The sequence below is a fragment of the Cygnus olor genome, chromosome 3, assembly GCF_009769625.2.
Source record: "Cygnus olor isolate bCygOlo1 chromosome 3, bCygOlo1.pri.v2, whole genome shotgun sequence".
Taxonomy (NCBI): domain Eukaryota; kingdom Metazoa; phylum Chordata; class Aves; order Anseriformes; family Anatidae; genus Cygnus; species Cygnus olor.
In genome coordinates, this window is record NC_049171.1 from 35,520,787 (window position 1) to 35,545,416 (window position 24,630).

The following is a 24,630-nucleotide window of genomic DNA, read 5'->3' on the forward strand; positions in this document are numbered from 1 at the left end:
TTTTTTCGAAAAGCTGATTCAGACTTTGCAGAGCAAAACACCCGAGCTGGTTGGAACCACTGAAGTTTTCATTCTGTAGCTGGGAAATGGTGAGCTACCAATTACTCATGTCTCTTGTGTGATTCTTCACCCTGGCATATTAAGGAAAGGAAATTTCTTGTCAGCTCAGGAGTGCTACATATTTATGGAATTAGGATTTTCAGATGTAAAAATTGGATATTTAAGTTAGTTTTAAACTGAGTGATGCTGTTAATCCAAGATAGATTCATTTCATCCAGGCACAGAGCAAGGTCATGAAATGGTAAAGTGCTGGAGCCAGAGCCTGACACTAGAGAACTGGGAAAAAATGTGATCTTTGATATAAATCAAATGTGTTAAAGATGTGGCTGTGCAGATAAGCATGCTGATAGTCAAGTATGTGACAGTGGTATAAACTCGTGAACATTTCAATACCACATAAGTATTTTTATACTTTGTTTACACTATAGGCATATGGGAATTTTTAGTACTGGTGGTTTGCAGTCTTTTGGCCGGATAGTTTTTTTCCTGTTCCGAAGCAGCTCTTTCGATTTAGGATGTGCTCTGAAATGGTATCTACCAGCATGTATTGATTTATCGCACTGTATGAGAAATAAAGATATCACTTCATTAAGTAAGGAGCCGTTGGGGTGGCTAGGGCTGTACATAGGAAAAAAAAATAATGATAAGAAAAAACAACCCTCCTAATTTTCCAGCTTACTAATATTCGTTATGGCTTGAATAGCTGAAGTTTGGAGTTGATATATATATATATATATATATATATATATATATATATATATGTATTTTCTAAATAACACTGAATTTTTGATTTAATTATTTCTTGACGTGACTACTGCCTGGGTCAGATTAAGTGAAGTTTTGCTCAAGCCAAGCAGTTTTGCTGCTTTAAGCTCCCTCTCCAGTCGAAAAGCAGAAATCTCGGTGGTGCCATGTCCCAGGGGCCTGAGTTGCCTGTGCAGGTGGGCCCCTGCTCCCACACGGTGTGAGGAGATCTCCGACAAGTGGCTTAAACTGGTTGCTGACAGTCAGACTGCCCACCCCAATGGACTGGTCTGGGGTGCTTTGTTGAAACAGTTTTAAATGAAATATTTCACTGTCCAAAGTGTGTTTTGAAATTCTGTCAGGTAACGTTCAGCTGCTGCCATTCCCCTCTGGGTAATGTTCACAGCAGTGCAAACTTACACAGTGGCTTCTGAGTAACAGAAGCTGCTTTTAGGTTTCTAAAACTGCCAAAGTGGGGGGTGAAGTTCTTTTTTTGTGACCTCAAGGCCTTGTATGTGCCACCCACATTGACGGGTGGTCCCTGTATGGCACTCAGGTGCTGAGGGGACCATCGCTGTCCCCAGTGACACCACCTCCGTGAGGCCAGGCCAGGCGCTTGCACAGGCCCTCCCTGAGCCCCAGTACTGAAGCCTGAAGTTAAATTGCACCCATCTGGCCTCTTGCTTACCTTAAAAGTGGTCATCAGAGCCTCATCAGAGGTAAGACACCCACAGCTGTGGCACACTGAGTGAGCCTCCTCAGAAGCTGCCCGTACGCTACTCTGTGTCACTTTGCAAGTTGGATGTTTTTCTTCTTAGTTTGTACAGCAGTGAAGTAGGAATAAAGCACAAGCATAAATCGAGAAGCCAAACTGAGGAGCTTTGCTAGCCACTGAGATGCATGTTGTCTTGAAATATATTCTGGACAAAGTGGTGTTGTAAGTCTGGAAAATGCTTGTGTTGAGAGTGCGTAGAATGTGTTTGCTACTTGAAATTAAAAATAAATATGGAAGAGTGCACACCAAATTGATTTTATCAAAACAAACTTGTGATGAATGGAGCAAGTTACTGCTTTTTCAGGTGCTGCCTTCCAGATAAGCAGTCTAAGTGGACTGGTCACTGTATTACAACCAGTTAAGTTACTGTAAGTATAAAGCAAAATCAGTTGTCTTTTACAATTTTTGACCTGATGTCACTGAAACAGTAACATTTAATAACGTGGATGCTTGTCTTTTTGTATGGCCAAAATACCTGTTGAGCTAAAATAGAGTCCTGCCTTAGTGCAGTAGGGCTGAATCCCCCCAAAACAAACTGGGAAAGTGTTCTACAAATGAAATGTTCTCTGGTCCACAGTTTAGTGGACTGTAAGATGTTTGATCAGTAAAACAAATGCAACTAAGGAAGTTCAGCGTGTTGTTTAATTTGTGTGGTACTGTTTCTTTCATACAAAAAAACCCAAACCAAACAAATCACCCTGTTGCATTATCCATGCTGTAGTCCAAAGGGGATCAATTCCTTATGAAATTTTAAGTACCAACCTCTGATAGACTTTCTGCAATTTCCAGTCACTGTAACCTTTGAAAATACAATTCTTTGTGGTGTTTGTTTCTGTCATCTCTCACTGAGGTGTGGGAGTTTTAAGAAAACGTTGAAAGCATTTCACAGCTCAGGGTACTGGTGTTTCTAATCTCTACACAACATTAACCCCTTCTGACATTTTAGAGCCAACCTTTTTGTTTGCATAATATAAAGGATTCAGAATGGTAATTAATGAATATTAGAATGAAAGAATTTAGGGTGTCTTTCTATGTAAATATTAGTAACAATTGCAAAATTATATTCAACAGAAAAAATGTTTTTGCTATTACATCATAGTATATTCCTTTTCATTACATAGTTTGATAGTAAAACATAATAAATTACCTCTAATTATCTTTATGTATACAAGCATATTTGCAAAGTATCACCATTTCAAATCAGTATTTTTAAAGCTTTATTTTCTATAAACACAGCCTAAGATGATTGCAATTTGAGCTAATTGCTTGCATGTGCTGTAGCGTGCAGTAGCACTACAGCTTTAAATTTTGAAAGCGATTCTCATGCCTATTTCATAGCATGAGATTTTCTTTTTACGGTAGATTACAGAATATAAATGCAGAACTGAAATACAAACAGTAACCTAAATATAGTCTTTCTTCACTAAATTGACCTGTTTATCATTTATCATTTTCTACGGTTAAAAGTAATTCTATAGATAAAAAAGAACATATTAGAAAGACACTATCTGTTCAGAAATGCATTTTTTTTTAAATTTTTAAAATACTGTGTGATACATTGTAAATCTGAAACCTAAGTTTTCCAGATGTAAAACTTATGGTATTAATTGTAGTATTGTATCTGAAACTCTGTATGCTATTTTTTTAAATTAAAGTAAAAATTTTCCTCTGTATAGCTGCTCATAGATTTCTGCAGTCAAAAACAGTTTTGAATAATACAAAGGAAACTTCACGGGCTACATTTGTACTTTTGCCAAATGTAATTAATTAAGTGTAAAAAATACATTAGGGTATAATCTTATGATTATAAAAAAACTCAAACTCTAAAATGGAGTGCAGTCATCTTATTTTGAAGCAGTTTACTGAATGTGAATCATCTGTCAGCTGAAGCTGAAACACACAGGTCTAGTTCCACGTGCTTTATAATCTGATCTCAGCTTACAGAATCTTTGGAGTAACATAAATGTATGTGTAAACGAATTGTTTTAACTTTCAGTTTTTATAATATAATTGCATTGAATCATGAAACCTCAGACCTAAGATATTCCATCAGGGAGGCAGAAATGCTAGTAACAGTGTAATCTAAAAAGCATACAAGAAACAGCTTTTGGGTTTATGAGTCCAAAGACAACTCACGTGGTGTTCCTGTAAAAATTTAAGGGGAAAAAAAAGAACAAAAACCTACTGCTTAACTCCCACATTATAATGTGAAAGCTCCATGCTTTTGTTGGACAGCTGAAATGGATGAATCCTAAAGTATTTTAAGATTGGCTGCTGCTCTGAGTACAGTTAAACTTATACTGTGCAGCATTGTCACAGAAAATAAGTTATCTGCAAGCCCAAGTTTCTGTAATTAAATCCTGGAAGGCCCCTTGGGTGGCTAGCATTGACTGGTGTTATTCAAGTGAAACAAGCATCACATTTCGTTTATGAAATACTCAAGTAGAAATATAAAGTATCTCTCTCTTTGCCTGATATAGTTTCATTATTTTTCTTTAAGATGAACTGGGACAGATGTGCAGACTCTTATAATTGAATGCATCTATAAGTCGTGGCTATTTGCAAGGAAATAATGGTAGGGAAAGAAGATGACAGATGAAAATTACTTGGGACCTGGAGGATGAATGACCATCCTGTTCTATTGTTTGCAGCTGCTCGTACATAGTCCCTGCAAACCTGTTATTGCAGTCAGGCAGGAAGCTAATTACATGCAACCCTTTCATTCTTTAGCAAAAAAAAAAAAAAAAAAAGATAAAATGCCTCTATATTTGGACTGACTGTAGATTCTACAGGTACCTTAAAGGAGGATGTAGCAAGGTGGGGGTTGGTCTATTCTCCCACGTGCCTGGTGACAGGACGAGGGGGAATGGGCTAAAGTCGCGCCAGGGGAGGTTTAGGTTGGATATTAGGAAGAACTTCTTTACTGAAAGGGTCGTTAGGCATTGGAATGGGCTGCCCAGGGAAGTGGTTGAGTCACCATCCCTGGAGGTCTTTAAAAGATGTTTAGATGTAGAGCTTAGTGATATGGTTTAAGTGGAGGACTTGTTAGTGTTAGGTCAGAGGTTGGACTCGGTGATCTTGGAGGTCTCTTCCAACTTAGATGATTCTGTGATTCTTTGACAAAATGTTGTTCTGTCAGAAAATGCCGACATCGGATCTTTTTTTAGTTTTAGCAGTCTGACAGGCAGCAGTTCTGTCTTTCCAGATGGAATTTCTGACAAAAGTGCCATTCTTGATTGAAAATCTGAATCTCTTTCCTGGTCTGCTTCTCTATTTTGCATTCATAGCCATTGGATAAAATGTATGTATGAGGAGGAACAGGAGTTCAGGAGCGCCGGTCCTGATGATGAGCCATGGAGCAGAGGTGCTGTACTCACACTTGTTTCCTTCTTCAGTGGCACTGCTTCTTTGGGGTGCCTTGGGGAGAATGCTCTTCTTTCCAACATTACTCATTTTTTAGCTTTGTTTGTTTGTTTGTTTGTTTGTTTTTTTAAATTCTTGCCAGGATTTGGGACATGTCATTTAACCAGCCTGTACAGGATGTAGATAGCAAATAGGCTTCTGCCTGAGATTTTGAAAATTCACTTTCGGAATCCCACTGATTTCCCTCCCCAACACATACCCATTTTTCTGCTAGGGTGAGAAATGTAAGCTCTATTTTTTGCATACCACATAGGGGGTGGTCTTCTTTTTCCTAGCACCACCTATTTCTTGGAAGGGCAACGTTGAGAGAACTCCATTTGATTTTCATATCATCAGGACTGATCAGGTCATTCTTCAACTCTTAAGAAACTAGTGAAAGGAGCAAGATTTTTTTGACCAACTGAGAAGAAAAAAAAAAATGAGGCTGGACAAGTACATATAAGTTCTTGACTCCTGTGATTTATATTGGTGTGTAGGATGTGGTTTTTTTTTTTTTTTTTGTTTGTTTGTTTTTTGAGCGGGGTGTGGCTGGTTAATTAGTTCAAAGCCTGAAAAAAGTGAGTAGTTTGTTTTCTCCTGCACGGCCAGGTGAAGCTGGTTGTTAAGCTTTGCACTCTGCCTTTTGACTGTTTAAAGCATAACCTTAGTTTGTTTATTTTTTAAATAAGATGTCAAAACTCATTTCTGAGGCAATTATCTTACGGTTTAGAAGCAAGAATGGATGAATGCTCTGTATGGGTTATCCTATTGCTGTAGCAGCATATAGACAATGTAATACAAAGAAGTTGATGCATTTATATATTCAACATTTTTATAATATAGACATAATTACATCTATGTGGATAAGTCTGCTTTTGCCAAAGGCTAATTTGTCAGATGAATGTAGTTAGATTTTTAGTATGGTTTAAGTACCAAATATATTAGGATTTTAGCATATCTTCAGTGTGACTTTACTCTGCATTTAAAATATCTCATTCGGTGTATTTAGACAAAATCCATAAAGGGTTTTTAGAAGCTTCTGCAGAGCCTATATTAGTTTAGGGTGTGTCATATTACATAAGGTGCAACCATTGTAACTTCCCAAAAATATCTACAGGGAAAAAAAAAGTTGTAAAACATTTTAAAACAACTGCAGACAGGAAAGTTTTTTTTTTTTTTTTTTTGGTATGTGTGAAGAGCCTGAATAATTCTTTAGAAATAAATATAATATTTAGGATGCAACACCTGATAAAGTGTGTGTACTGTAACTGCAGGGATTCCTAGAGGCAGATTTTTTTCTGATTTACTCAGAGAGTGAGAGAAGATGCATAGGGAGGGGATTGGAAATTACACAGCTTGCCAAAGTATCAGGAGGATGACAGTGCAGGGAGGTCATTTGGAGTGTGTGTATTCCTTCTGGAGAAGGAGTGTTAGTTCTGGGAAAGCAGACGTGAGTATATGCCTTCACATATGGTCAGGTGCAGCCAAATTCTTCAGCAGCTAATTATCAGTGAAGTAGATCTACTCCAAGTAGACGGTCTTGTGGTGTGTATTGATAAAATTTCGAGAGAAAAATAAATTGAGCTGAAATGGAGGTATACCTGAGCTGAACCAGATTAGAAAACAGAAGCGTAGATGTAGCCATATGTGGCTGAGGCACTATTATTTGATGTGTCAACATCAGGAATGACCATTTGAAAAGCTGAGTGAGGTCTGTTTTGAGAGTTATTTTTCACCGTCTGCCGAAAATATTGGGTAGTTTTTATGCTGGTCAAGCCCTGGTGTTGCTTCAGGTGCTAGGGCCTGCAAGGTTTGCTAGTTCTCAGCTACAGCATCAGTCTCATAGGGCTGTCTGCCCTAAGCTGGTAATAAAAGCAGTCCTCAAGAATACAGATTTGCCTGGCATACGGCAGTATCGTGCTGGTCTGGCTATGGCCTTTTTGAGCTATCAGCTCATAAGAGGCTGTCAAAATAATAATAAGTGGTCACAGAGAGAATGAATTAAATTTATTGTGGGAGAAAGCGAAAAGGCTTTGAGTTTACAGTGTAGATATTACAAAGGCCGAAAAGATTATACAACTTGTATCAATTCGCTTGATGTTTTTCCTCAGCATGTTCCAAACTGCCTAGAAGGGACTGGTAATATAGTGAATATTTTTACTTTTAGTTTTGCTTCTCCTTAAAATGAAGGTGACTTGCCATTTCTGTAAAATGTCATTCTAAAGTGGCATTTGGCGTGTTTTTAGAGTTTTGCAGGGTTTAAGATCCCTTTTCCAACTTTTCTCAAGTTTCATTAAAGTTCTGTATTCCTTAAAAAAGAAAGAACCATTGAAATAAAAAATAAATATATTTATGTTGGAACACACTGCAAATATATCTGACAAAGCATTTGTCGTAGCAAATAGTTTTCATAGCTGCTAACCTTGGAGTTATGAGCATTTCTAAGTATGCTTAAAAGTGGGCGATGCCTAGGTTTAGGTCCTTATGAATGGCTAGAAAACTGTGAATTGTCTGTTTTTGTTTTTGTAATGAGAGAAGTACCCCTTGCACAGCAAAAACAGAATTATCTGAAAAATTACATTTATTATGGATTTTTTCCCTTGCAACAGATTGACAAAAAAAAATATATAAAAAATCAGTAGTATAAGTCACCAAGTCTGTATGTGAAATTACTACCAACAAAAAGTTAAAGATAAACAAAAATCTTGGCAAACAGCAGTGTATGATTTCAGTGTTATCTTGGCAAGAATCTTGAAAAATGTGCCCAGGTACATTTTGTGCAGCTGCTACATGTCGTTGTGAACTAATTTTCTTCCTCTTTTTTGCAGTTAAGAAACACATTATGAATGCTAGTTTGCTGAGAAAATACCAAATAATATATAAACTAACATTAAATGTTCTTATGTATGTGGTAGGTGTCAATTCTGCAGTACACGTCTAAGTCACCACAATACATGGAATTTTAGAATCATAGAACCATTAAGATTAGAAAAGACCTCCAAGATCATCTGGTCCAACCATCCCCAACCACCAATATTACCCACTAAACCATGTCCCTAAGCACCACATTGATGTTGGTAGAATTTATGCAATTATATGCTAATAATATATTGATGGAGTTATGCTGTGTTCAATCCCACAGGCAGAAGTGAAAGAACAGAAAATGCCTTTGAAAATACCATTTGTAACACCATATATTGCTGTTTGTTGAGCAAGCAAATTGTTCCCATTTATTCAGAATGCTTCAGAGAAGCAATTTATCTTGAGCATGTTTTGAGAATGCTTCAGATGAGCAAAGAAACCTAGTAACTAATACAGAATAAGCAATTCAGTTTTATTCTAAGATTACTTAATCAATGTTGCATTTCAAAGACCATTTTAACAACTTCCCTTTAGAGGAATTCTGCTTGGTTAGACTAAAATTGAGAAACCTAATTTCCTTTGAGGCGAAATCCTCTAATCTTTATATATTTAATCACTGTCTATATTCAGAATACTAAGAAAAGGCTTTCTCATATAAATAAGTGTGACAGCACTAAGTGAAGAAAATATGGATGTTATAGAATTATTAAATTCTATAGTTTCAAAAGTTACAAAGAATCTCCTACCATTCTCTATACGATAGAAGTTCTCTGATTTCTTGTTGAGTAGGGAGAGTCGAACTTCTCCCATTTTTGTATGGGATGTTGAGCTACTGGAGGGAGACCATCTGTTTCTGAATGCTGCATTACCTACAAGTTTAGAGGTGCGTGGTGTTATGAGCATGGACCAGTGTATTGTTAGACATTTTCCTTGCCAGTTTATATGAGTTCACTACAGAAGCTGAATATTACACCACTTTGAATTCCAGCACGTAATCAAGAAACTTGGGAGATCCAAAGACCTTCCACCATCTGTATACTGGTAGCATATCAAAATGTTGTCATTTATTTTATGTCCATATAAATTTATCTCCTTTACCAATTGACAAGGTCAGAAAAGAGAGAAAAATACAAAAGATTTTTAAAGTGACAATGTCCTTCTTACTGTTATCAATGGACACTCGCACAAGGTACTGTAGGTTTGATGTTAGTCCAGTTTGGTGTTAGTTACTTCCACTATAATGTAGTTTAACTGTTTTATCTCTGATCTTGTGTAAAGATGCTCACTGCAGGGAGATGACACGGATTTGAATTTCCTACTCAGGTGAGATTAATCTAATGTAATTTAGTCACTCCAGGCCTGCTTCACAGTCAAGTCAGTAAGAGTAAACATCTTCAGAGGGCAGCACATGATCACTGAGAATTAAAGATGCTCAGCTGCTTTGCAGTGTTGGCAGGCTGTCTGCGAGGTAGATTCCATTCCATTCTGCAGTTTGTTCTGAACCACCATGGCTTTTACGTAATTTTTAATAGTATTAAAGTTTTGATTTGCTTTTGTTTTAGTATGAAATAATTTTTTGGTTACATCTGTTTGAGCCCCCCAAATATTTACCTTTACATTATAAACAGGTTATATAGCTTTCTTCTCCTGTTGTTTGGATTTATTAGTTTTTCACTACCTTAGTAATATTCCGCAATTTCCTTAATTAGAAACACTCAGTCTGAAGTGGCCCGTTCCAAAGGAAAATTCAAGAATAAAAGAAAAAAGCCTATCTTTTTTTTTTTTTTTTTCAAAGAAACTGACTAAACGTGGCACAGAACAGCAGTGAATGAGGAGTTTTAGAGACTGGTTGATTAGAAACGAGAAATTCAAATACTTCAAGTACATATTTCATATTCCTATTTTGGGGGGGAAATAAAGCAGGAAAAAAGAAGCCTTGAAAACATCCGTTTTTAAGACAGCAAACAGTAGTTATTTAGAAAAGTTATAGCAAATAAGAAAGAAAAAAGATAATTGGTTATTGGAAACCATTATATGCAATAAGAAAACTGCAAAGCAGCAACTTGAGTTTCAGGATGCTTTGCTCACCACACTGCAGCAAACCTCCGCTATTGCTTTGCTTGGTCAGAGGGTCTTCTAGGCTGAAGTTGTTTATTAACCACTAAAAGTTAAGATTTTCTTTCTGTGCATAATTTGTGGTGACCACTAAAACAAGTAGAAATATCTTGAAAAATCATATATTGTTCAGAGAAAGCTACTTTACCCTCTTATTATTGTAAAGCATTCAAAATGATATAATATTAATTTTTACTATGGATAGGAAAATATGCACCCAACAAAACCCATAATTTCTGGAGTATCTCTGGATTCACAGAGGATACAAACCATGAAAATAATGTGTTACATATGAGTTTTACTTCTGTGGTTTTTTTTTTTTTTTTTAACCAACCACCAAGAATATTCAAAACACGTTTCTTGTCTTGATCAAGACAAAGGACAATGTCAAGCACTTAAAGCTGGATCTTCAGTAATGTAAACTCATGCCCGCAGTGTCTGAAGGAATCCTTCTTACAGTTGTTCGCAGAATTGGTGGGCTGTATTTCTACCAGCTGACACATGGAAAAAAGCAAAACAAAATACACGGTTGCCAAGCACAATGAGAAAATCTTTGTACCTGCTTTTTTTTTTTTGTTGTTTGTTTGTTTTTTCAACATTGGTTTTCCATCTTCATCATTCTAAATTTCCTCCTAAACACGTAAAGTACTTGTTTTCTTCAGTTATTGTATTCTGATACAAATTTTTGTCAGGCTGATGTTTTCTTAAACTTAATTTGTTACTGAATTTGCAAGGCTTTCTATATAGAAAGTCTCTGTTGTGCCAGAATCAACGTAACAGATCCTAACATAATAAAATCCTGACAGTACAAGAACTGCAAGGTATATGATGAAATGTGCTTTTAGGATGAAATTGTGGTAGATAGAGGTCTGAAAAAAGAATTTATTAACTTGTAAGAAGCTTCTAGCAGACTTTTAGAATACTTAGTTAGATCTTAATATTCGATTTAGTTTCTTAGTTACAAAAAATAGAATTTGTCAATCACAAGGGTGGTCTACTGTTAATAGAGTGAAAATTCAAATCTTGTAATAAACCTGAATGATTTTGAGATTTTCAGAAGCAGAAACAAGATGCAGTCTAATAATGTAAACTACAAGCTTACATAGCTAGGGACTGATACCTTTTTTTTTTTTTGACATAACCATATAGCTTGTTAGCTGACCAAAAGAAAAAATCCATTTTGCTTAGTTACGTGCCACCAACACCATGCACTTGGATAAAAGGGCAAGTGCATTTGAAGAGATGCTTACAGTAGAAGTAGTAAGTATTTATTTTGTTGTAGAAGGTACTGTTTTCATGCAGAGCATTGTATAGAAGTGGGTTGACTAGTATTAAGAAAAAAACATTGAAACCAGACTGTGTGAGCTGTGAGGGTAGCTGGGTGGTGTGGAGAGCCTGCTTTATGAGCACCTTCACAGTGCCAAATGAGAATGAAGGCTACCAGAATGCAAGTCCTGTTCATAAATTTAATGGGAATTGACCAAAGGTAACCATCACAGTTTGTTTTACTTGGAATACTGGGAACAAATGAATGACTTTAAGCTTGAAATGAGAAAAAGGGTTTTAAGATTGCTTGTCATACAGCAGGAGCTGCAATTAAAAGAACGGTAACTACAGTATCACTACAGTATGGTACAATGCAGTCAAATGTGATCTGTTTATGATACCATCTGTGGCCATCTGTGGTAGCAGAGACTGAACTTTCTGTTCTGAGACCTCGTCAAGACCTATGTCCTTATGCTTTCTCAGAAGTTCCGAAAAGAAAAGTTGCTCAGTTGGACATGGCCTGGTGGTCTGATTTTGTAAAAGAAATAAAGACACGTGGGATGGTGGAAGCAGGAATTTCCCTGAATGGATAATCAGTGTTTAAAAATGTGTTTTGGTCTTGTGGTTGCACAGCTGGAAGAGAACGTCAATATCAGTGCACTTCATCCCTTACTTCTGCCACCAGAAGTGATGTTATGGGACAGGAATTGGCCAAACAGTGGGTTTGGCCACCAGCAAAGGAAAAGAACCTAAAGAAAACTCAGACTTCTACAGAGCTCTGCTTTTTGGTTTCTTCTTCTTTATGCTTCCTATTATGTCAATATCCCAGCCTCTGTGACTGCAAATAGCTGAAGTTTATGCTACCATGTAATTACAGTACTGGATATGAGGTGAAACAAGAAGCCCAATGTTTTTTCCAAAAGTATTTTAAATATTGAAAAAATCAATTGATGTAGAGACCCTAATTCTTAAAGGATCCTGCTTTAATCTAATAACGGTGGATTTTTTTTTTTTCCGGATGAGGGAGATTGACTGATGTTTTCTGATTAAATTCTAAGAATCAGACCTTCTAAACTTTGAAACAAATCCCAGTTCATACCATAGTTATGTTTTATATTTGTGGTATCAAAAGCCGTTTGTTCGTGTCTCTACTCCTCTGGAATGCAGTTTGTGTTGATAGATTAATCTCAGCAAAAATTTACCTACTGAATAAATAGAGAAATAACTTCGTAACTTACTTAGATGAGGGAAATGTTTTGAGTTTTTTGTATTTAACAGTCACATGGGGGAAGAGAAAATTTCAGCTGCGATGGGTTGCAATTTCCTTTTTTGCAATATTACCAGTAGCTTATTTTTTTCATGGCAACTGTAGTTTAAGTGACACTTTGTGTAACTGAAAAGAAGAAAATTCTAGCAGTTTCTTCAGGTTAACTAAGGCAGCAGTTTAGATATTTCACTTTTTACTCTATATCTTTATTAAGAAATCTCTATGCAATAGATAACATGGTGGAAGAGACATGCTAAGTTACATAAAAGATTTACAGTTCTAGATGTACAGCAGGAAGTTCATTACTGGAGTGAAAATTAGAACTTCATAATTGATTTAATGTAAAAGTAAAGTTCACGTCGTCATTTTATGCATATATGGTGTGTGTGTGTGTATTTTTAAAATGGCCAGTTCTAAAACATGCACCAAGTTAAATACTTGGTCTTGATCCAATGAAAACTTCAGTGAGGCTCTCAGAATATACAGTTAACCTCTACTGTTAACTTCTACCTTTACGTCTCTCTAGTGTTTAAACATAATTAATTCTATTGCATTTATTTGTGTTCTTAAATGCATTTGTGTTCTTAAATGTTACTGCTGGGTACTTCACAGTTTCTGTCCATTTATTGCCAGGTGACAGGTCAATCGGGTCAATAGGTTTGAGTTTTTAATTCTGGGATAAAAGTAAACTTTCAGAGCCTTTGAAATATATTATTGGTCTTCATTTTTAGAGCAGTTCTTAAATGAAGAGATGAAATGTTAGCTTTTTGATAGTTGTATTAAATATCTTAAAATGAAAGTATTTAATTTACAGCACATCTCTTGTTCTATTATAACAGTTGCATTTACTTTTTCTAGATGGGAAAATTAATAAAGTATTTTGTTTCCTTAAGCTTTTTTATTATTTTGTTGTCTCGACTAAGGAGAGTAATACCAATTTTTCTTTACAGTGCAATAGCTATGTAGTGTGTTTATGTGAAGACAATTTAGGCAATGTAGTGAAAAATAATTAAAGCTATCAAACAAGTACATACCTTTGGGAAAGAAGAAAAGCTAATTATTGTAAAAAAGTTGTGCATAATTTCATATAAAAATGTGAAGTTTTTTGATAAAATAATTCTTTCATGCTTTTTAAGTCAGCCTGTATACAGTTTGCTCAATCCCCAGTGCAGTTCATTCAGTGTTTGAGTATTTTTCTACAGTAATCCTTTTTTACGTTTTGTAAAAGCTTGTTGCATTTCTCTCCATATTTTTTTTTCTGTAAAATAAAAATCGCCTCTCTATACTTACGAGTCACTTATTTTACCATTACATAAGAGGATATTTAACATACTAGTTTAAACTTTGCTGTAGAATACTTCTGTCTGTGGGTTTGAATCATCAAGTAGGTTCTATAAAACCTATAAATTAAATTAAAAACACCAGCTTGCTTTAAAGAATATGCTATAAAATTCCTTATACATCTGTTTCAAGTAATATAATATTTCCCCCTCCCTTCCTTCTCCCCCCCGTCCATCTCCCCGTACCCGAGATCATTTTACAAAGATGGTATGTTAAATAATGCTGCGGAAAACACTGGGTCCCACCTCTGCATGCGCGGAAGGGATCATTTCCTTTGTACTTGCTTCTCCCTGGCTGACTTGGTTTGCAATAGTGAAATGTTTAATGATGGTCAATCAAAATGGCAGTATTTTTATTTTATGCTGTCAAAACAATTGCAAATGCTTTGGTATAAAATAAATTATTTAATACCAGAAGCTGAAATTACATTTCCTTATAATTTCATTAGTTTGTTGAGTGAAGTACTTCTGTTTTACTATTTTACTGGGCCAGATGTGCAGATTGACAAGGCTGTCTTTGCAAGAATCTCCAAGCTGCCTAAACAGCTATAAAAATAAAAATACCACTCACTGGTTGTTAAAACTCTTAATAGTAAATCCTTGCAGTCGCTTCTGGCACGTTGAGCTTAACTAAGAGATGCGCTTGCAAAGTATTTAATCATGATTAGAATAATGATTTAGATTTAGATCATAGATGATCTAAAAGTACAAAATGTGATTATATTGGTAGGGTATTTCAAGCTTTGTGATTAAATGGTGTCGGATGTAAGTAGAAGTCAGATGATCCTCACTGAAAAATCTTAACAAATGTGTATTATTTGCTTGTTCATGAGGGAAAATGACAATCTACAAATGTTTTTACATATACATAATTTTATGCAGGCACTTTAGCTCCGTTGATGTTACTTGGATTTTTTTACCCATGTTAACGTATGTTAACGTATGTAGTTTGCAGGATCATGGACTGAAGAGATGAGTTAGCAATGCCAACTAATTAAATAAAGCAAGTATCTTCAGATACTCTTGGGGCATTGTAACAGTCTATGGGGCTTAGGGCAAGCTTTTAGAAAATATGTGGTCCTGGTACAAAATAGTCATAATTGCCACTGGTCTGAAGAAACTGCAAAATAATCTTGGGATTTACTATAGAATAACATAACGTCTAGTGAACATGCTGTGAGGTTGTTTGCTACTCTACAGAATAAGTAACTTCTATTTGAAGAATTTGGTTATATATGGGATATATGAAGTATAGGGTACGTAATTTGTATGAGAGACCTTCGGTAAGGTTTTTGTGAAGCTCTGCTACCAGGACTACTAAGTCACTGACCAAGCGTGTAGTCCCAGCTTCAAGTTAATACTGCTGCCATGAGTGTTTGCTGGAGTGGTTGTGTTGTAAACTTGACAAAGAGAACTTTAATAACCCAATGCAAGGCTGGTGTTTTGTTAAGATTATTACAGTTCATTTGTGAAGCTAGCTGAAACTAAATTTGAAGGTAATTTTCAAAACAGTGTATGCATGAGAACCCAGCTCCATCAGCACATTTCTAAGATAACTGGTGTTGTCTTAACGCAAATAATGAAGCCTCAAAAGATGTAAAATAAGAAATAAGATATTCTTGAGTTCATATAAAATTTCTCCATGTGTAACAGGGCTATGTTGCATAAATGGTGATGAGACCCTCTGTAAAATCTAAGGTAGACAAACTTGCCATTTAGTGTCTCCTGTTATCCATAAACTATTGAAGCTAGAGAAGTTAATTTTGGTTATCCCTTTCTGAAATTACAGAACTCTTTACTGCTTATGAAATATTCACCGTGAATTTAATGCTGTTTGCCTGTGAGCAGTTCATTTCAGTGTGTGAGCTACAAAAGGTATGACTTTACAAAAATAATGCATATGGATTTCAAAAATTAAATTCAGCTCATAGGAAGGACACTGTCCTGAATTTCTGGTCAAATCTTCTTTCAGAATATTTACAAGTCCCAGAGGTACAAGTGACAATGAAGACAACATTATCCTCATTTGTTTTCCCTGTCTAATTATGCACATTCTTTTCTGTGAAATGGAAGTAATGAGCTTGACAGAGTAAACTGGTTGTTTTTTAATATAAAGCAATTGCAAATGGTCTGGAAAAATATGCAACATAAACATGTTTCAGTGACTTAAAGGAATTAAAACATCCTTTCAATGTCATTAGTTTCATCTGCTAATGATGTGCCAAAGCAAAACATGGAAATATGTATCTGCAACGTATCAAGGATTACGGAAAAGTAATATTGGATTCTTTTTAGATAGTGACTTTCCAGAAAATGTTAATTTAATATTTTATTTTATTTTTATTTTATTTTATTTTTACTTCTGCATGATAGAAAAAGAGTCTGTATTAACAGCATTGGCTTGTTGGTATGGAGCCACACCATAGTTGCTGTAGTGATCTAACATCATCTTACGGGACTGCAGTTATGGTCATGGCACCAAATGTTGTATCCTGCCTGATGGGAGCAGTTTTGAAAATACTTGATTTACTACATACAGATGTTTTTGTTCCTACATTTCATATTGTCGGAGTTACTTCCACTTATATCATCTTCATTTTACATTGCTTGCAATTTAAACATCTTTTAAACATCTTTTTGTTCAAATTCATTCAGCATTTATTGGGAAAACTTTTAACTATGTGGTATATGGTAGAAATCTATTTTCTAAATGTGTGTGCGTTATAAATAAAAGAACTAGATATTACTCAGTACCCATGTCCCTGTCCACTGTACCCCCCACAATCACTGTATGTATTTCTTTTGATGAAGATGATATTTAAAGCAGACATGCTGCATGCTGTCCCTTTCCTTTCTGGTAAAGATCTTAATACAAATAAGTCATACACCAAGCTTCCTTTTTTATTTTATTTATTTATTTTATCTTTTGATGAGTATGATAATGCAACATCTCATAGATGATTTAAAACAGGCTGGATTAAGCTTTCCTGTTAAAATGCTGCATTGTGTTTTATTTATCTGGATTCTAAAAGTACTGTGGTCAATAATAATATATTCACTGTAAATAGATTCAATGCTCATTAGAAATAGATGAAGTGAATTCTTTATTTTAGCGTGATGGATTTAAGAGGAATATGAATTAATTGGAAATAAGCTTGTTCATTTGATATTATAATACTTTATCTTTTATATTGGACTTCATCTATAAATATTGTTTTACACACACACACACACCGGTGCTTCTTTCTGTTTTAACTGTTGATCTACTTCATAGTAAAAATGTTATCTATTTGGAAATCATGAAATACATAATTTTAGCAGCAAACTATTTATTTGTATTTGACAGGATATTAATTATGTAAATTCAAAGAACTAGTAAGAAATAAACATTACAAGCCATGCTAAGTTATAAAATAATTGTTTTAACATGATCTCATAAAAAGCAAAAAACTTTTGATAGAATTAAGCATTAAAAAAATATAACTGCAGAGTTCTTTGAGGAAAAAAATGTATCACTATTGCAACTAACAGGAGGAGATTTATATAGTTATTTTTAGTCGAATATGACTAAGCCATTGGAAAAAAAAAAGCTCTCTAAAACTCAAACCAAAACAAACATATCTTCACTTCAGAATGTCTCATGGGTGTATAGCACTTACACAGCTCATAGAAGTGACTGTTCAGAAGTATGTAACACTCATATGTTGTCAAAGCATATTCTGTTTAACAACCTTCAGAATCTGGTGCTTGCAGCTGTCAGGGAAAGTACTGGTGCTATAATTGAGACATTTGAAAACTGGGGAACTTTTCTGATCTTGAAAGTAAACTGTTCAAATTAGTGTATTTTCATAAGCAGAAACCGAAGAAAGACTTAATCTGTACTTAGCACTGATGTTGCACGAAATCCACCTTTTATGGAACTGGCTTTTATCAACTGCCTCCTTGAAAATCTTTATCTAGGTTTCAATGTAAATAAATAAATAAATGAGCTCATCTTGCTAATTACTAGCCTAGAGTAGGATTCGTTTCATTCTTACAGTAGTAGATAATACACAGCTGAAAATTTGTAGAATTTTCCTTCTGAAATATTATTTGAATAAATACTTAAAAAAGATAAATCATTGAATATTCTACAGATGGCAAAATTCAAAATTCTTGTTGACAGAAATTTCGCAATTGAGTTAAACCTTTGCAACTGGTCACTGAGTTCTTGGGTCTAAATTTTGCAGTTATTGTCTGCAGAAAAATAAATAGTCTTGCCTCAGAATTTTCCTACAGTTTGTCTTATATAATTGACTTTAATCTTATGTTGAGTCTTATTTTTATTATAACAGCTATAACGCCAAAAGAAATATTAAAGCTCCATCCAACTTGGTCTATTCATGTTAGTGTTTAAAATTGATTTTTTTTTTGTTTGTCGTCTTACAGAAACTGAACTCCTGTATTGAAAAAAGGAGTTGTAAAATCATTGTTGTCATATAGCAGCTCTGTAGCCATGTGATAATGTTTAAGCTCTTCATCTTTTCTGAGTATCTGCAGTGTCACAAAATAAGAATAGCATGGGAGAGACTCCTGGAACATAAATGTTACAGAAATAATTGATTTTTTAACAAAAGTTTTCCCAGCTTAGAGCATATTCTACAGAGTAGTAGAATTAAAATAATATTTATATAAATATATGTAAAAATCCTAATTTTAATCCTTGTAATAACCATATATGTTCCCTTCTAAGCATTTTTCTCTAACAAAAATATTTCAGTTGAAATAATTCAGCTGAATTTTGGAATCTAATAGATGTTCTAGTAACAAGTGTGACTTTTCATACTGCATTTAAAAATTGAACTTTAAAGCATTTCACACTGAATCAGAAACCCCATACCTACTTTACTTCAAAAACATTTACCTTTAAGATTTTTAATAGTCTTTCTTGAATAAGCAGAGCCTTATTGAAGCTTTTAAGCTTGCATTCCTTTACAGTGCAAGAACACTTCAGGCAGTACCAGCTCTTGTATGCCCAAGTGGTATGGAGTAAATCTGTTTAAAATGTAAAATTTTGATCTTCTATCATTCTTTTAAACACTACAACGTACTTGTGCTGGTAGGCTTGTATAATGGATGTCTTCTAATTACTCCTTAAAAAGAGCTGGATGTTTTATATTTAATATACTCAATTATATTCTCTACAGTGTGGTTGCACAGGTGCAAAAAATCTGGCACAACAATCTGTACAGCAGATGAGGCAGTATCGTATTCTTCATCAGGTGGCCTGTTGTTTCTCATGCAGTTTAACTTTCAACAGCAGCTTTGAACAAGAATCCATATAAGATAGGCTATTTGATGGGCTGATCAAAGGGAAGATGAGTTAGAAATATGTCCACAGGGACTATTTTTTTGTATTAGCATCCGGCTCTTGCTAACCCTGATGATTCTTCTGAATATAATGCCATCTAATGAAGAGCATCATCTTATTTCCTTAGATTGCAGTTGTTAGATGAATGCCATCAAGCTGCCAGTTTCATATTCTGTAACTACGTGAAAAAAGTTTCCTTGCTTTAAATTTAAAGGACTCGACCCTGAATATATTGTTCCAGAGGTTAGAACTGATTCCAGAGGTAACACCCCATGACCTGATGAATTATGTTAGTATATTTTAAGCAAAACTGGCTCCAAACCTAATATAGACCAAAATAATCAAAGGGCCCCAGAAAAGACTGCTGGGTATCTAAATGTATCTAAGCACTGCTGATAAAGAAGTAGTATCTCTATCAAAGCAGCCTATATGTTTGCGGAAAAAAAAATAATACTGTCGCCCTCTAAGTCAGCTTATGATGAAATTTTCTTAAGCCTGTTTTCTGTGACTGTTCATATGCAAAATGTGTGGATTTGTGACTTTTTTTGGGGAGGGGGACCAAATACTTAGCGTATGGCAGGAATATCGTTGATTCTGTATGTAAATCCAGCTATCCTACAATAAGCCACATTGAAAATTGTAAAAACATTAGCCCTCGTATGTTTTGAATGATGAACCATGATCTGCAAGTCAAGTATTTTTCAAACTCTTAGCAAGATCAAGACTCTTGCCTCTTTACATACTTCTACATTGTAAAGTAAAAGTGCTGTAATCTGCATTTTCTTGACTGTTTTCAGGTACCTTATTCTAATAACTTTATGCTCCAGCTTTATGGATTACAATTTTATTTACAGTCTTAAAAACAAACAAAAAACTTAGAAGCATTTCTTTGCAATTTGCTCTTGCCAATATTCTTGCAATATTGTCAGTAAATCTAGATCAAGTAATGTCAATTGAATCCTCTTCCTTTTGCTAGGTCCTGCAAGCATTTCATGTTTCTCATCATTGACTTTGTGGGATTTATTCCAGGAAGCTCCCTAACCAACACATCATCTGACTCAGACACTGCATCATAAAATATATGCCAGCAATAACTCTAACAATCCTCTGTGAAATAACTAAACATGTCTATAGGATTTACGTTAGAATTAGGTATGCAAGGTAAGCGAAAAAAATACATTGGAAAGACTGATGGTACTCTGAAACTGTAAGCAGTTTATTCAGGATATTGTTAATGCAAATTTTACCAATCTTCTAGGAAAATTAGTTTTCTAGGAAAATTACTTTATTACAATGTGACATTCTTTGTGTGACGCTGTTATAATCAAAGTCACTTGGGTGTGAAGCTTCTTGAAAATGTGTTGACGTCTGTCAGGTGAGGTGTAAGTTCGTTCCTTTATGGGTTTGGCTGGGGGTTTGGACCTGTTTTTTCTGCCTCTGAAATACTTAACTCATACAGTGGAATCCCTTAGATAAACTTCTACAAACACACACCATTACCTCCAGAAAAACAATACAAGAGAGTTGTGCATACATGTCAACACACAGACAATAGCCCAGACAGACTTGTAGATTTCTTCCACCTTTGTTTTTGGATGGTATCTGACAATACATCAGTCTGCTCATCTCAGCTTCTCTCTCTGACTTCTTCACAGAGGCAAGGCAATCCACATAGCTCTGGAAGCTGTAAAAGTTTCAAAACTTTTGTATATACTCAAACTGAAAGGAATTGCTGAGCTTTAAAACCACATGAGATTATTTGTAACAGCAGTTATGGGTTCTCCATAAAGAAAAAAAAAACACAAGTGTAGTTCTGAAAAGTCTTATGACTTCATTGGTATTCTGTATTAAATAAAATACAGATAACTTCCATAAAAGGAATACTTGCAAATATTTTACGTGACTTGGCTTTGCTATGATGAGATTAATATTTACAGCCAAGCCTGGGGGTTGATTCAGGTGAGTATAGCACCTCGCCAGTTGCAGACAGTATTTCTCTGTTAACTGGTTGGGCTACCGAAGGTACAGGGCTGGTCTCTGCATGGATGCCCAATGTATTGGGAAATATTGCAGTGAATATTTTCAGTGCACTGTAGTGAACTTTCTGTACTTTATTTGGGATGGGCCATTACCGCAGAGCTGGTTGTGACATTAAACAAAGATCTGTCCTGTGTAGTGATGCAGTGAAAGTCTAAAAGTCGGGTGTGGAACTGGGAGGCTGTGGGTCTAGAATACACCCGTGTGGTTTCGTGTAGTCATCATGGGTGGTCTGGGTTGGCAATTTTTATGGATTTTCCCAAAGCTATTGCTTTGTCTTCTTTGGCAGTCACAGCATGGGAAGTAAAGGCTGATTACTATCAAAAATACCCTTGCCAGCAGGTTGGGGTGCTACATCATGATGCAGTCTCATGGACAGGTAAAGGATTTAATACACTCTGCTTCCCAGTATTTTGTACTAACATGGATCTTTCACTTTACAAGTAAAAGCAAAGGTGAGCCTGAAAATGGATCTCAAAAAATCTTGTTACTGGTCGCATATATCTTTACCTCAGACCCATTCAGACTCTGAAGCTTTCTAGGTGGGTTAGTTTGCTATTAAATGTGGCAACGGTGTATGCAATCTCACAGCCTCCTGAATATTTTGCTCCCATCGACTTCAAATAAATACGTCCATTCACACTGCACAGAAATGGTAGCTGGAGAAAAACTATTCATGATATGTTATGAGTACCTTCTATGCTGCCATGTATCCGATGTACAGAAAGCATAGTATGTTAGAGTTAGGCTGCCACTGATTGCAAGGCAACATTCATTCAAAACAGTTCATCAGTTTGAGAACATACTTAGCACTTTGCTGCTGAAAAGCACAGCTGTTTGACTGTTTTCTTTGTGTACCTGGTAGAAAAAGACTGGTAGATAATACGTTACCTTCTATTTTGTTGAGCTAAGTACAGAGGAAGTTGGCCAGGATGTCTCAGTTGCTACGATCTATAAGGGAGAGTCCAGGAAAAGACGTGTTTTGTCTCTTCATTTGTCTGCTCTGGAAAGTGGACACATATGCTAAAGATGTGGGGGAAAATGAGACGATAGTCAGCGTTGACATTGATTTGATCTGACAAGAGGTATTACTGCATCCACTTTTTGCCAGTTGTCACAGTTGTCATGGTCCATGTCTTCGCTCTCCTATTTGAGACCCCACTGTATATTTGGTTATTAAAGCTAGTAACACGTTACACATATTTCCACAGGTTATTTTCAGATTAATGTGGTGCAAAGTTTGTGCCTTAGTAGGCCGAGTAAAAAAAACGCTCTCAGTTGCCAATCTGATTTCTGAACAGAACAAAAGTTGTGTGTATTTGTGTAGAGCATAGATTTGATTCAAGTGTTGGAGATGTGGAAATCCATTCAAGTTCAAATTCATAATTTCTGCGACTGCTTAGCACTTCTCAGACAGAGCCTTAATTACCTAAGGGTTCAAAGAAGTTAAATATGATGCTTTTGTATCCAACAAATAACGTGCACTCTTAGGTTACGTAATTCTTCTGTTTGTTTAAAAGTGGCACAGGAAAGAAACTCTTTAATCCTTTGTTCCTAAAATATTTTTTTTCTGGCAGCATTTTTCTGGATGTATAGCAGATGTACTAAATATAACCTGCATACAGTTTAATGCAGCACACATGTAGAAAATGAAAATAACATTAATAGAAAACTGTTGCTTTAATATGGACCTGTGGGCAAAAGGAAGTAATGTTCTGGTCTGGAATACTTATGCTGTGATATAAATAGAAGGTTTCAGTTTCCAGGACTGTCAGTCTGGCAGAGTTCATTTGACCTCAATTTGTGATGCAAGACTCCTGCAAATAATGGCCTCACTAACATTTATTCTATATTTCTGTTAATAGGAGGAATGCTTTCTGAATTTGGAGGCTCCTATTTCAAGAGTCTGTGGCTATGACACTCCTTTCCCTCACATCTTCGAGCCTTTCTACATCCCAGACAAATGGAAATGCTATGATGCTCTTCGAAAAATGATTAACTACTGATCAGTAGTTCAGGTGAGAAATGATGTCTTACGTTGATAGTTTGCCTGTAAAACATTCCAACAGGGTGATTGCAAGGTACTGCTCCTTTATTTTCTTTAACAAGAATCAAATCATACAATCACAGAATAGTTTGGGTTGGAAGGGACCTTAAGGATCATCTATTTCCAACCCCCCTGCCATGGGCAGGGACACCTCCCATCAGACCAGGTTGCCCAGGGCCCCATCCAACCTGGTCTTGAGCACTTCCAGGGATGGGCATCCCACAGCTTCTCTGGGCAGCCTGTTCCAGTCCCTCAACCTCTCAGTGAAGAATTTCCTCCTACCATCTAATCTAAATCTCCCCTCTTTTAGTTTAAAACCATTTCCCCTTGTCCTACCACTATCTGCTCATGTAAAAAGTTGCTCTCCATCTTTTTTATAAGCCCCGTTTAAGGTCTGAAAGGCCACAATGAGGTCTCCTTGGACCCTTCTCTTCTCCAGACTGAACATCCCCAGCTCTCTCAGCCTGTCTTCATAGGAGAGGTGCTCCAGCCCTCATCATCCTTGTTGCCCTACTCTGGACCTGCTCTAACAGGTCCACATCCTTGTTATGCTGGGGGGCCCCAGACCTGGATGCAGGGCTCCAAGTGGCGCCTCATGAGGGCAGAGCAGAGGGGGACATGGCTTTGGGCCTTCAGTCTGAAAAGTGTCTAAATATTTTTTTAGTAGTGCCACGGAACTCAGTGTTTGAAATGAATTACCTTCCTTAATCAATCAGAAAATAAAATGTCTTATATCCTGAAAAGTAAGATCAGGTATATTTAAAGACAGTTATTTCGTAGGCAAAGCATGTTGTTAAGCTGTATGATTTTTCATTCTTCAGGGTTGTATTGTAATCCTGTGAGGTACTAGTAAGTCTCGATCTACACTGAATATAGGCACTGCATTACAAGCATACACAGAGCACTGAAAATGTGTGAAGCATTTGCAATGTTTTGCAGTTCTATTCAAATATGGTTATAAGGCTTATATTTAATATTGACTCTAATAAACAGTCTTCTGTATAACTTTTAGGTAATCTGATCACATACAGATATTTCTATTTGCAGAGCCCTCCAGGCATCTAGTCTGTGAAGTAATTTATTTATATTATGTGTTCATTAATCATAGTCTGTATTGTCTTAGTCTTTGATTTCATTCTAATATCATACTAAGAAGTATTCATCTGCGCATTGGCCAACCATGACTTCAGAAAGTATTGGGTGGTGTTCTCATAAAACTTTGTGTTTAATGACCAAAGTTTAATCATCAGGAAATATATCAATCCATTGTCTTCTGAATTTCCTTTAATTAAGCAGATCAAGTAGCATAGTTTTTGAGATTAAGACTCAATGGGTCTTGTACTTCTAAACCCAAAAGAGAAACAA

General features: G+C 35.8%; 1 protein-coding gene across 2 annotated transcripts in view; it reads left to right on the forward strand.

Annotated features, from left to right (window-relative positions):
• The window catches only part of BCKDHB (branched chain keto acid dehydrogenase E1 subunit beta), a 125,707-nt gene that overhangs the window by 96,835 nt on the left and 4,242 nt on the right, over positions 1 to 24,630 (forward strand). The window contains exon 10 of one of the 2 annotated variants that reach the window (XM_040554012.1): positions 23,084 to 23,236. In XM_040554012.1, coding sequence (XP_040409946.1) covers positions 23,084 to 23,224 — 141 coding nt within the window. In that variant the 3' untranslated portion in view covers positions 23,225 to 23,236. The remainder of the gene's footprint in view (positions 1 to 23,083; positions 23,237 to 24,630) is intronic. The other variant, XM_040554013.1, reaches the window with a different exon arrangement.